Source organism: Boleophthalmus pectinirostris, unplaced genomic scaffold, assembly GCF_026225935.1.
Source record: "Boleophthalmus pectinirostris isolate CB_2022bp ecotype Guang Dong unplaced genomic scaffold, ASM2622593v1 HiC_scaffold_5, whole genome shotgun sequence".
NCBI lineage: Eukaryota > Metazoa > Chordata > Actinopteri > Gobiiformes > Gobiidae > Boleophthalmus > Boleophthalmus pectinirostris.
The window spans coordinates 13,790,072-13,804,030 of NW_026571404.1; the positions used below are offsets into that span (position 1 = coordinate 13,790,072).

The 13,959-nt window shown below is 39.9% G+C and overlaps 3 protein-coding genes across 3 annotated transcripts in view; 1 reads left to right on the top strand and 2 right to left on the bottom strand.

The window, feature by feature from the left end:
- Positions 1–1,790, bottom strand: part of smoc2 (SPARC related modular calcium binding 2) — a 51,848-nt gene extending 50,058 nt beyond the window's left edge. The window contains exon 1 of the mRNA XM_055162735.1: positions 1,418–1,790. Coding sequence (XP_055018710.1) covers positions 1,418–1,492 — 75 coding nt within the window. The 5' untranslated portion in view covers positions 1,493–1,790. The remainder of the gene's footprint in view (positions 1–1,417) is intronic.
- An 845-nt stretch (positions 1,791–2,635) lies between these two features.
- On the top strand, positions 2,636–6,101 carry eif3s6ip (eukaryotic translation initiation factor 3, subunit 6 interacting protein). Its single transcript, XM_020933537.2, has 15 exons — positions 2,636–2,793; positions 3,101–3,143; positions 3,229–3,439; positions 3,515–3,594; positions 3,678–3,739; positions 3,836–3,905; positions 3,994–4,067; positions 4,200–4,371; positions 4,498–4,652; positions 4,724–4,894; positions 4,990–5,123; positions 5,219–5,392; positions 5,472–5,661; positions 5,791–5,871; positions 5,952–6,101. Exons 1-15 carry the CDS (start codon positions 2,770–2,772, stop codon positions 6,021–6,023), a joined length of 1,713 nt encoding a protein of 570 aa, XP_020789196.1. The 5' UTR covers positions 2,636–2,769; the 3' UTR covers positions 6,024–6,101.
- A 179-nt stretch (positions 6,102–6,280) lies between these two features.
- Positions 6,281–13,959, bottom strand: part of cdh23 (cadherin-related 23) — a 328,046-nt gene continuing 320,367 nt past the window's right edge. Inside the window, exons 61-70 of the mRNA XM_055162881.1 lie at positions 13,427–13,683; positions 13,249–13,346; positions 11,498–11,618; positions 10,841–10,920; positions 10,705–10,745; positions 10,562–10,622; positions 9,936–10,065; positions 9,147–9,266; positions 8,583–8,693; positions 6,281–7,832 (exon numbers count right to left, since the gene is read on the bottom strand). Of these exons, the coding sequence (XP_055018856.1) occupies positions 7,482–7,832; positions 8,583–8,693; positions 9,147–9,266; positions 9,936–10,065; positions 10,562–10,622; positions 10,705–10,745; positions 10,841–10,920; positions 11,498–11,618; positions 13,249–13,346; positions 13,427–13,683 (1,370 nt within the window). The 3' untranslated portion in view covers positions 6,281–7,481. The remainder of the gene's footprint in view (positions 7,833–8,582; positions 8,694–9,146; positions 9,267–9,935; positions 10,066–10,561; positions 10,623–10,704; positions 10,746–10,840; positions 10,921–11,497; positions 11,619–13,248; positions 13,347–13,426; positions 13,684–13,959) is intronic.

The window sequence follows — 13,959 nt, forward strand, 5'->3', positions numbered from 1 at the left end:
CTCCAGCAGAGAGCATATTGAACGGACGATAAGGGCCTTTTGGGAACGGAGGGCCCTTATTTCCAACACCCAGAGAGGGTCAATATAGGGGCCCAGCTGGGAGAGTGTTAAATCGCCTTTGCTGGAGTTTCCTACTTAGGATACAAGGATGCAAAGGGGGATCATTAGTTTCAGCATGGTGCAATGGAGAAGAAAGTGAATGGGTTTAACAAGGCCGCTACCTCAATCTCAGAAAACCGAAGTACTTCTTGTTAGAAAAGTGCTGTGACAACCAAGCAGGTGCACTCGTGAAGTACTGAGAGTAGGGCACAAAATGGCTTTATACAGGTTAGGACAGAGGCGGCCAATGTTCTTTCATTATTATTTCATATTTCCAAAACCTGTGGAAAAAATCAGCCTCATGAATAACCTGGGCTAATGTCCCATAGATTTAAGTACTTCTTTGACCTCAAATATGCACCAAATATTGCACAGAGCCAGCAAAAACCTCCCTTGTGTCAATCAAACAACTGCAATAGAAAATAGATAGATTGCCGTGCAGTAAAAGTGGCCATAAACTGAAATTATATAGCGTGTTGCATGATAGCCAAGACTCTACATTAAAATGAATGTGGAGACTTTTGACACCCATATAAAGCGCTACTGTCAACTCGCTGAACCGTGGCTCGCCTCTTTCTCTCTCTCCCTCCCTCTCTCTCTCGCGCACCGTCTACATCATTGTTAAAATTCATGGTGCAACTGCGCGGTGCACGGCGTATTCCACCCACATTCCACAACTGCACAGCGCTGTCAGCGAGCAAGCTTCTCCGACCCCTCACCTGCGGGTTAACAACTTTTGGCCATTTGTTTCCAATTGGATATTAAGGCATTTTCAGTCTCGCCATAAATAACGGTGCAAAAGGAGCAGCTTCTAAATCATGAGGGGAAGCCTGTGACAGCGCACATTCCTCTATATTACTATTACTGATGCGTTAACGCTGCTACCCGCACGTGATAATGCCAGGGAAGTTATGGCTATATCTTCCTCAAAACATGGACTTTATAGTGAAAAGTTTACATTTAATTTGTAACTGTTATTAAGCAAAATCATGAAGGGCTTCGACTGGCAGGTTGAAGATGTAAAATTGATGTTTAGAGATGGAAGGAAGGAAAAGACAGTCAAGAATACCAATACCATGGAGTTGCAAACAAGTTCCAAGTTCACACAAACTACACGTTTTTATCATAAATGGTAACTATACCTGGATAAATTACGCGCAACATAAGATGTATTTGTCCTTGTTTATCGATTTTTATGTTTATGCATTTGTATTAAGTCATAAACAACTTTACGCATACGTTCTACTCCAATTTCACTACTCCAATTCCAGCGTTTACGTAATTTAGAAACATGTGGATGATGTGTAGTTATTCCTACCGTGAGGGCTGAGAACTTCTGAGAGCTTCCAGCGCACACCAAACTGAACAAGACAAGCAGAGGACAGGCGCGCATCCTGATGCAGTGTGGCAATGTACTTTCTCCAAATTACGCACGGGTCAAACTTCTCAGTCTTCAGTCCGGACAGTCTGAATATGTGTCTTTGGGTGGTTGTAAATGTGTATAATCCACAGTAGTCCACAGGAGTTCTCGTTATGGTGGTGACGGGCGTGTGGGTTTATTCAGTCTCGTCTGCGCGGTTTGGACTGCCACTGCGTTTGTGTAGACACTCTCCTTATTTCTGGCAGCGCGATAAACCCCCCCGTGTCCCTGACCTTTTCCCCTCCCTCGATGTGTCTTCTCGCTCTCTCCAGCTCTGCTCCACACCCCCTCCACACTTGTATTCTGTGCGCTAGATATGATCCCTTATCGGATGCAGGCAGTTTCCAGTCTGTAGGTGGGGAGGTAGGTGACTCCGGCTGCTGCTGGTAGCTGAGCCAAACACGTCAGGTATTCTTTTCTTTCACCTCTTTTTTTCTGTGCTTCCAAAACCACAACAAGTGATCCCTTTTCAAGAGCCGCTGTGATGGGGCTGCGCTGGCAGACAGAGGAGGGATAGAGCCGTCTACAGGGAGGGCCTGCCAGAAATTCTCACAGCGCATGGCTGAACATTCACTGTCAACAAGATATATGCACTTTTAATGACTAGACAAGAACTCTTTCATAAATCCAATGTGGTAAATAAACGTCAATATATATGGTATCTAACGTCAAAACATGGTGTTATGCAAGCTACGATACAGGCTTTCCCTAGTCGAGCAAGTTACAAATGTGGAGGTTGCAAATTTGGTTTAAATACTGTAGGACTTGGATGCTGTGAAATAACACGAACACTATACATGCTGTTGACTAGTATGATCAAGAGACTCTAACGCCATCAAACGGCACTCATGCGTAACTACATCAAATACAAGTTCAGTTTTACTTCTCAACGAGTCAACTTCAAAAGCTGTCATTTTTCATTGTATTGCATTCTTAATACTTCATACAACAGCGTAAACTGAATCAAAACTTTTGTATATTAAAGGCAGCTTACCGTCCGTGACTTTAACTATGCTTTAGGTTTGTGGCATTTGCGAGCACGCTGGCTCAAGATGCTATGCTCGAATTGCTCAATTTACTACATTTCCCACAATGCGTTGCTCTACTGGCGTTCGAACGTTACGTCACACGCTCCGTTTTCCGCTTCCTCTTCGGTCCCGGCGAGAGCTGCGTGGTTTAGCGGCGCTAGCCAGCTTAGCACATTCACTCTTTTCACTGCTCTGTGCCGCTCCTGGATATATTACTACAAAATGTCTTATCACGACGAGGAGGAGGTGAGCATACTCTTTCTCCCTCTGCGTAAATCTCTGCGTAAAATGTTAGTTGTCAAGCCATTTGCATCAATATCAAACAGGAGCTAGCGGGTGTAGCGTGTAGCATCCAATACCATAATACTGAAGTGCCTCTATACTACATGATCACTTATTGAATTGTTAGAAATCTATTAATAATAAAAACTGTTATTTAAATCTAAACGTGAAGCTACATGTGTGGTATTATCCAACCTGAACACGTAAAGGTGGTGATGCTAGGGCAGTGTTGTGATAAACAATGAGTGACAGATGTTTCTTTCTCCTCCAGTACGATCCCTATGCCTATCCCAATGACTACGACCTGCACACAGGTTAGTATTGCGCCATGTGTCTTATTTGCAGTTGTAAAGCTATTGTGTATCTCATTGTTTACTCCAAACTTGTCTGTTTTTCCAGGCGACCCCAAAGCAGACCTGGCGTATGAGAGGCAGTACGAGCAGCAGACCTATCACGTTATCCCAGAAGTGATCAAAAACTTCCTGCAGTATTTCCATAAAACCATCTCGGACCTGATCGATCAGAAGGTTTATGAGCTGCAGTCGAACAGAGTGTCCAGCGAAAGCATCGAGCAAAAGATCTACGAGATTCAAGATGTCTATGAGAACAGGTGCACTGCTCAGACATTCACAAGTGTTTCTAAATGTGTGTTGTGATTTTGACGTCTTTATTCATCTTTTTTCAGCTGGAATAAGTTGACAGATCGTTTCTTCAAGACATCTCCCTGGCCAGAAGCAGAGGCTATTGCATCTCTTGTTGGCAATGGTGGGTTCATGCGTCTTCTTTTATATAATGACATACAAACTATTACATTTATAACCTGACTCTAAATTGATCACTTTCTGCAGATGCCGTGTTCCTCATCCTCTACAAGGAATTGTACTACAGACACATCTATGCTAAAGTCAGCGTAAGTAATGGTTTAATTTCACTCATTAGTAATCAGTCATCCTGGTGTTTTTTTTTTTTTTTTTCCCCCCACACATATTGTTTTCTGTCTTATTAGGGTGGCCCTACCTTAGACCAGAGGTTTGAATCATACTACAACTATTGCAATCTCTTCAACTACATTCTCAGTAAGTATTTCTCTTGAAAAGACTTAGCTTTATTTAAATTGTTAGGTAAGATAAAGGAAATTGTATCATTATTAATAATAATTAACAGATGCCGATGGCCCTGCTCCCCTGGAGCTTCCGAATCAGTGGCTGTGGGACATCATTGATGAGTTCATCTATCAGGTAATTTGATCTAATTTCATGCGTGTGGTTAAATAATTATTAAATGTACTTACAAATAATGTTGAGTGAGTTACTTGAATGTAACTTATGTAATACAATTTGGGGAAACAAAATTGTTGTTTTGTTGTTCAGTTCCAGTCCTTCAGTCAGTATCGCTGTAAAACGGCAAAGAAGTCTGAGGAGGAGATTGAGTTTCTCAGGAGCAACCCAAAGATCTGGAACGTCCACAGCGTCCTCAATGTGCTGCACTCCCTTGTTGACAAAAGCAACATTAATCGCCAGCTCGAGGTTTACACCAGTGGAGGTACAATTATGTTTACGCTGTGTAAAATAAACAAAATAGTCGTCCTCATTCTTACAAGGGGTATCTAACTTCTGCTATCAATGAAATGATTGGATTTGTTGTATTAATGTTGGAAATGTGTTGCAGGTGACCCAGAGAGCGTGGCTGGGGAATATGGACGTCACTCTCTGTATAAAATGTTGGGATACTTCAGTTTGGTGGGGCTTCTCAGATTGCACTCTCTGCTTGGTGATTATTATCAGGCCATCAAAGTCCTGGAGAATATTGAGCTCAACAAGAAGGTAAATTAATATGCACCATTAACTTTGACTTTCTATTTACCAAAACTGACCAAATTGCTCCGGTCTTTCAGAGCATGTATTCTCGTGTGCCTGAGTGCCAAATTACCACCTACTACTACGTGGGCTTTGCTTACCTGATGATGAGGCGTTACCAAGACGCCATTCGGGTCTTTGCCAACATCCTCCTCTACATCCAAAGAACGAGAAACATGTTCCAGAGGTCTACATACAAATATGAGATGGTAAGTACTATAAATTACTATATAATTCTTAAACTAATCACATTATCAGACTATTAAAATAAGAAGCTAAATGACACTATATATTTCCCCGTCAGATAAACAAGCAGAATGAGCAGATGCATGGGCTTCTGGCCATTGCTCTCACTATGTATCCAATGCGCATTGACGAGAGCATCCACACTCAGCTGAGGGAGAAGTATGGGGACAAGATGCTGCGCATGCAGAAAGGGTAACAGATGTCAAATTACTTTTTATACAGTAAAATGCAGCCTTTATTTTGACATGTTTTTTAAATTCTATACACTTCCACACTTACTTCCACAGAGACCTGCAGGTGTTTGAGGAGTTGTTCAGCTTTGCCTGTCCCAAGTTCCTCTCTCCTGTGGTGCCAAACTACGACAACGTTCACCCAAACTATCACAAGGAGCCCTTCCAGCAGCAGCTCAAGGTGTTTGCAGAGGAGGTGCAGCAGCAGGCACAGCTCTCCACCATCCGCAGGTACGGCTAATGTTTCAGAGCTGTTCTCATACACCTCAAGGAATTAGTTATAAATGTTTAATCACAAATGTGTCTGCAGTTTTCTGAAGCTGTACACCACCATGCCTGTGGCCAAACTGGCCGGGTTTTTGGACATGACTGAACAGGAGTTTCGCATCCAGCTCCTGGTTTTCAAACACAAGATGAAGAATCTGGTTTGGACCAGCGGCATCTCTGCTCTGGATGGAGAGTTCCAGTCCGCCTCCGAAGTCGACTTCTACATTGATAAAGTAAACACATTCATATAATGACTATCATTAAATTGTGTTATATTCTGTAGTCACTTATCTTTTGCTCAAGGCAGTTTTCATTTGCCTTGAATTGACACTAAACTTATCTTTTATTTTGCATCTCAACAGGACATGATCCACATTGCTGACACCAAAGTGGCTCGTCGTTATGGCGACTTTTTCATCAGACAGATCCACAAATTTGAGGAGGTATGTGTGATCATCTGGAGGAAGTAGCAGCCATTATGCCCAACATCCAGTCTGATGTTTTATGTGTTTTTCTAATGCAGCTCAATAGGACACTGAAGAAGATGCCCACTGGGACCACATCTTCAAGCAGCAGTGCAGCTCGGGGAGTCTGACCAGAAAGATTTTGAAAAATAATATTGCTTTTTTCTATGTTACATTGAGAACAATAAAAGGATGGAGTGAGATACTAATTGAGTGTTTTCTATGGAAAAATACGTAACCACTAGATGGCAGCATTTATATATCAGAAAGCTGGGGTTCTCATTGATAGATTCAGAATCTTCTTTGATAAAATGTTGTGTTGACTCCAATTTTCGAGACCATTGTGTAATCCTTTTATTACCACAGATCATTCAGTAACATTTCCCAACATAGATCTCAGGGCTGGTGACAATGACAAATAACTTACAAAGTGGAGGTAAAAAATAATGTAAAAACACACCACTCTTTTCAAAAACAGGATCAGCCTCATATAAACAAAAACATTCACCACCAGAGCACAATACACATACTCTTCAGACATCCAAAAGTGTTATTTCCTACCTATTTTGGTAAGCCAGCATTATTCTTCAAAAATATCTTGAGTCCATAACATTTTTATTTTTTCTATAAAATAAAAAAATAAAGCAACCACTGCCCATTTTGAGCATTTAATGTTTTACTCCCTCTGGTGGCAGTGAAATGTCTCTGTGGGCACATCGCCATCTTCAAGTCTATAAAAAGGGATCATTTATTATTTTTATTCCACCTATTAAGTCTTTACTCCGGGTTTTCAACAGCAATATTAAATCCATCATGAAAGATTCAAGTCCATTGGTCTATTGGTTATTCATGAACAGAATGCTTTATTGGTTAGCCAAGATAGAGGGGCTAACCGAGATCTGTCTATAATGTCTCTTTCAAGTAATAAACCAGCAATATACAGTGTAAAACCAGCCAACAGTCTGTCATAATTGTCAATTGATTCATTTTCTTGGCTAAAATTTCTATCTCAGCAAGTCCCATCCATGTTTTTATTTATTCTCATTTTATTTTTTATTCAAAAGGTGTTTGTGTCCATAACCTCATTGATTGCATCCAAAAACAAGATTATTACGTTAGTATTATTTGTGTGTGTCCCATTGACGGCCATTCGCTGGTCTTAATCTTCGTGTGTGCTTTGAGTGTATGCAGTCCAGGTATTTGACTTGATGGATGAGAATGAGGCACCATTTAATGATAAAAAAAAAAAAAAATCTTGGTTTTGCTTCCCAAAAAATGAAGCCATGTACAAATTTCCAGCTTTATCTTTGTCTGGACCTTCATGACATCTGCTGGTTTAGTTGAAAAGCGCGCCGTCTGTCGTTTTTCATAAATTCAAACTAACTTTCTTTAACACAAAATCCAAAGTTGGACCATTTGATGAAGTGCGTAGTCAGCCCGTCTCTTGCTCTGAGTCTGGCTGGCGGATGGCAGTCCCTAGACTACACACACTCCTCCTGTAGGCGTCCCAGGACCCCATTTGCAAACGAGGGGTGCGTGGGAAGACCCGAACAGGTTATGTCAGCTCAAACCAGCGAGGCCTCGGCTAGTCATAACTCAGTGATCTCTAGAGGACTATCCGAAAGTGTGTGCGCATCCCCATCTTTGTGCCGGTGCATGGGGGTAGATTTTGCCGACTCGGTGCGGGCATTTCTTTCCGAGTACAGCCCCCCATCGGAGTTTAGAGCTTCAAGAGAGCGCGCCAAAGCCCTCTGGTCGTCTTCGGGCAGGCTGTTGATGTCTGAGGAGAGGAGCGTGCCCGTGCTGCCATGGACCACATGGACACCCTCCGGACCCTTCAGCTCCATCGGCAGTTTGTGCTTAAAACGTAATGTGCCCCGACCTCCGCCCCCCATGCCCAACCGCTCGTCATCATCGTCATCCAGGTCGCTTTGGATCAGCTGTGGACAGGGAAATAAATGCAGTTACTTCAGTAGGTTAGCCTTGTGTTTGGGGGGAGTAGCAATTCTAGAAACTGGAAATTGGGAAAAGAGAAATGAGAGTAATATCAAAAGTGTAAAAGAAATGCAACAACTTTGTAACACAACTTTGCGAGCTACAACTGTCACACATTTAAATCAACTATTCATAGGTTTAAGCTTCCTCTTATCACTTATATGCAACAATCTGAGGACTTTCCCCAGCCAATAAATACAATATTTAGTTTTAAATTGTGAATCGCTATGACAACTGTAGTATTTTTATTTCACTCTTCCCGTCATGAACCTTTCCTTAGGGTTTTACCAAAATATGCAATAAAGATTTGAAAACAAAGTAACCACATGTAACGTAACACAACAACAAAATTATTTCTATTTGCAGATGGAACATACTAGTGCAATAGTAGTTAAAAATGCAAAGCAGTTTGTCAAGGAAAAAGGTTTGTATGTAAAACCTGAGAAAGAGAAAAAAGTAGGTTATAGAATACAAAAGTGGGACAAGAGCAAAACATTGAAAGAATCATCCCGAAGCAGCAGTCATGCATGAATAAATCCACACAAACTGGTCCTATCAAGAAGAAAAAGCAAAGACAGTGAGAGGCATGCACCGTGTCAACAGCAAAAAGCCCATCAAAAAGGACAGGATCAGAAGATAAATGGCTCAGAGTGTCCAGTAGGGGGCAGACGGGGGCAGCTCCACTCTAGGCCCACCTCAGTGACAGATGAGCTCTCCTCCTGTCCTGTGTAGCTCGTGACCAGTCGAGCTGCAAAGAGCTTTTTTAACCTTAGGTAGTCGTCCAAGACCACCTTCAGCAGAGAGCCCTGAGAGGACAGCGGTATGAATCAATAATATGTGAGATAAAACAGACATTTCACTTATCTGTGTAAAGTTACAGGGAGTATATATGTTATGAATACATTTTATAGTTAATTTTGAACACAGACAAAAAAAAAAATATATATATATATAAAAAAAAAAAAAATCAACATTATCTTATTTTAATCTACACTTATATCACCCTACGTGCTTTTCATCATAATGTTAACATTTATTTGTTAATTAATAGAAGTTTTGATGAGTTTTAGGATCCATTTTTACTTGTTAATTGAGAATGATTGTTTGCCACTTTAAATAATACTTGATTAATTACATGAGTTAATTTGACTGCTCTCTGAAAAATGTATATTAATTGACATAAAGGGAAAAAAAAAAAAAAGTACCATAATTCCAGCAATAATCTATTAAATTTCTGACAGAATCCACATGCTCCTCACCTTGATGGGTCCGTCCCGCATCAGGTGTCCCAGTTTGGCGATGTTGTCGTACTCCTGGATGGCCGCTCTCAGATACCGATCATCTTCAGGTTTGGCTTGAGGCTCTCGACCAAATGTACCCTAAAAAAAAATGAACATATTGAATGAAAATATGGACAGTAGTACCAGGCTTTAAACGGTGACCCAAACAGATGAGAACAGGACGACTATTACAAGAGATGGACAGAGGCGGGTTACCATTCCTCTCGCAAGATAGACAAGATTAATGCCAACATCTCACTCAAAGCAATAATTTCTCCATGGAGACAAGGAGATAGTGGACCCTCTAGCAGAAATGTTACACAGTGCACGTTTAAGTTGTACTTTGTAGTGTGACTAAACTGCAACAGGCTTCATAATTCTTGAGAAAACACATTAAAATACTCTTACTTGTAATGGTTACTGTCTTTTATTGCCTAATGACTGTTTCATGTTTTGATCATCTAATTTTCTGTTGGTTAAATTGGCAATTTTGTGAAGCCCCACGAGGCGACTTCTGTTGTGATTTTGGGCTCCACAAAAAAAAAAAAAAAAAAAAAAAAATGTTTTTGGTTCTACATCTGCAAAAAGTCAGTACAGTGCATCTTAATACATAAACCAGTCTTCTTTCAAATGTTGATTTATTTATCTAATACTTAAAATAGAAGTATAGAAACACATTCAGTTCTGATCCAATCCATTCTGAAGATATTTATTGTCCTAGGTTTGTATCTACAAGAATTTGTGGCTGCAGTTTAGTCTGTCACTCACATGGGTGCGGGCCGGGCTGTTCCACAGGTCTGCGATGTCACTCAGGTTTTCGGGGAGGTCGTCCTCGTGATCAGCCTGAACCGCCAGCTCCATGTTACGACAGAAGGGGTCCATCCAAACCGGGTTAGCCCTGAACAAAGGGACCACTGGCTGTGATTACATGCACGCTCAAAATCTGATTATTAACACATTTTTGGAGTTATAAGACTATTGAAATGACATGTAAACAGCTCAATGATCTGAACTCTTTCTGATTGTTTGATTACTCACTGAATTTTGTAGTTTGCATGTCACTTAAATATTCTTAGGAACCCAGAAATCTGATAATAATGACATTTTGGTGTGTATGTAAATATAGACACTGTAACCAACTGTAAATATGATGGTGATTGATTAAAACAAACAGCAAGTCTTCATCCGGACTAACTTTGTACAAACCATGACACAAACATGAGTGTGTGAGGAGAGAAAACTAAATCATTTATCAACGCACACAGATACTGGAGACAAGAAAGTTTAAATGTCTTGCCCAAGGACAAAACAATAATGTGCAACGATGGTATGAATCAAACTGCCCAACACTTCTGTCAGTCCTTCTGTAGTTAGTGATAGTAATAAAAACCTACCCTTCAAAGGAGTATTTGTTTGTATTGGGCATGTCCAAAATATCCATTAGACCTGGGTTTCCTAAACAGCAAAAACACAGAATTATTATATTTATCATTCTAACAAAAGCTTCAAATAATAATGATATATAAGTGTATCATACCTGAAGACCCAGCCACAACAGCCTTCAGCTTTCTCTCATGTCTGCAACAAGTAATAGGATTGTGACAAGTTAGATTGTATAAAAAGAAACTGCTTAACAATGTGTGTGTTGTAAAAGAAAAGGAAAGTGGTCTTACACTCTGCGGTAGTGCCAGTTCATTGTGATAAACAGGATTCCCGCTAAGCACAGCAGAACAGCCAAGATAATGATGACAAGCTACAAGAAAAATATATGAAAGTTTGCATTTTCCTCTTTACAGTTCTGTAGTCAAGATCATGAATAAGCAAAACCCAGGGGGGAAAAAAGTCAACACAAAAAAGCCTTATATGAACCCAGTAACAATAAATATAAACAGAAACTCTGACTATCAAAGTCAGCGCTTGGTGTTTTATGTGTAATACATTCAAATAAATAGAACACGTAATTTCCATCACATTAAAACAAGCTGTAAAATATGAATGCAAGTGAATAGGCCTGCAACGATTAATCACAATAACTGTGATTAGATGGCTATTAAAATAATCATAATTGTAATTTGATAATCACTATTGTTACTTGAATTTCATAATGCTAGTAACATCAAAATGTATAAAAAAAAAACAAAAAAAAAAAACATTACTTCAACCTTTATTTAGTTAAAATGTATTTAAAAAATCTCAGTGTATAATAGAAATAATTATTTCATGACTAACTGAAAAAACACACTGCAGACGACTAAATTTAGTCCTTATTATTATTATTTGATTAGAAGACTTGTTTTATTTTTCACAAGTGTACAGTTGTAAGTTCAGACCTGCAGTGTTGACAAATCATCAGGCAGTTTGTCAGAGACCGCAGGCTGAACGTCCACCACACTGTACTTTCTGAACAGGTTCCTCAGCTGCTCCTTGTTTTCATCGATCATCTGGATCACTCTGGAAAACAAAACACAACAATTCAGACATCAATAAAACATGTAATAGTGCATAGTCATTATTGAGATCTAGATCAGTGATTTTCAAACTTTAAAGAGAGGGGATTTTTCTTGTATGGGGTATTCACTTAACCAGATTCATCAGCAGGTTTCACTTCGTGGAAACCGTTTGACCTCGCAGCATTAGGATTCGTTTGCTCGACAGTAAGCAGGTACTTTTTTATTTAACCAATCGCTGCTATTTGGTCATGAGGTATGTAATGTGCCGCTAATGGGGCTAACTGGTGTATAAAGCTTTTACCAAATCCCGTAGGAAGAAGGGCAATAACTTCTTTCCCCTTGATAAAATTTACCAAACATTCTCTTTGTTCCAGCTTTAAATTCTGGATCTCGGGACAACACAGAATGTACGGCTTTGTCTACATCCATCTTGACCACTTTGTTTACTGTTGCGCTGTACCACACAACTCTTCACTGATTGGTCGGTGCGTGGTCTACAACTTCCGAGGTTCTTGCAAACCGCCTTGTGTATTCCGATTCCTGACCTAGTCACTGGAGAGAACATTGAGCGGAGGCACTAGGTGGTGCCAGCCTGGCTAGTATGCACTGCTAACACATAACATATTTAGATCACAATGTTAACGTTTATTGTTTTGAAAATGCTATATTCACCCAAAACAACATATGAACAGGTTTCAAATTTGTTTTTGACGCTCTGAATCCCCCCTCCCTTTGCTCTCTGTGCTACGTCACTCCCCCTCAGAGCACTATCACAACACAATAAGCATGCATCTCGCTGAGAAAACTACTGCACATCACATTAGGTTTGTCAAGTTGTTGTATACTGTTTTGTATCATACTTCTGTATATTTACAGATAATTGTTGTGTGGAAGCATGAACTTGCAATTAAAATAAACAAAAAGTTATGTATCTACCACAGTCTGAGAAACACTGACTGACAACAAAGACAAAATCTGAAGGAATCCCCAGTAACACTAACAAACCCCAGTGCAGCTTAGTTTCCCATGGGACACCATCTTCACAACATTCCAGGATGTGGACAGTGATGGATGTCTCCCTGTTCTTTGGCCCATTACTGACCTTTATTAGGGCTGCTTTCCAACTTTGACACACCACAACAAAATTGGGACCAGGCTGGGACTAAACTTGGACTAGACCACCATAGAACATGACCAAACCAAGTCTATATCACTAAACTGGACTAAAATCTACCTTTAAAGATACACTAGTTTGTCTCCATGGAGATGTTATTGCTTTGCCTGAAATATTCCCCAGTATGGCACTAAATTTGTAGATCATATACAATAAATACATATTTTATTGCACAAAAATACCTTGAGGAACCTGCACTCTTACTGTGAGTGGTGTTGCCTCTCCACAGATCTGATCTCTAACTAACTAACCAGGCGATGTCAACTCTTATCTCCACGGAAATAAGTTAATATGGGCATAAGTTTAATGGAATTCAGTGGAACATTTCAGGCAAAGCTGAAATTCCACCAGTAAAGTTGCATGGTGCATCTTTAAACCTACTCCAAAACTGAATGATTAGATGATTGGATATCCGCTTAAATAAATAAAATAAACTGTAAAATGTAACCATGGATACCTTTCTACATCCAGGATAGTGTTGGTCTCATTGTTCACGACATGGATGAGCATGTCTGTTTGGCCGTAGTTCACGCGGTCCTTCTTATCCACATGAAACTAGAAAGAAAACCAAAAAATTCTATCAAAAAATCCCAAATGTAACCAAAACATTGCCCATTTTATTCAATTCTCCATACCTGAATGTCATCTAAGTTCACAATAGCTCCTGTGATGTTGGACAAAAGGTTGAGAAATTCTTCCTGGTTTTCCCGCACGATGTCTGGGATTTCATTGAAGACTATTTTGAGCCTCTGGTCGTCCCGTAGGATGTAGATGTTCACATTAGAGGTAGTGCAGCGTCCATCAATGTCACAGGCCAAGACCTCCATTTGAAAGTACCCAGGTTTATAGGCCCCAAACAGGTCATATGTGCGGATAATGCCATCTGTTAAGCCTGGAAAGGAAACGAGTGGTTAACTTTATTGTTTTTAATAGTTATAGTAGTAATATTCTCTAAATGAATACTGGTCAATATAATGTCTTGCAGGTTTAGTACTAATTTCAGAAAGATCTACTTGTTTCCAATAGACTTAAAATTAAATGTTATCAGAGATTTGTAAAATGCTAGTTGGGACTAATGAAGGGGAGCTATCCAGTGTTGGAAAGTAACTCACGATATGTACCAAAAATACATATTCTGAATACTAATTTCGAATAACTGTACCCAAAT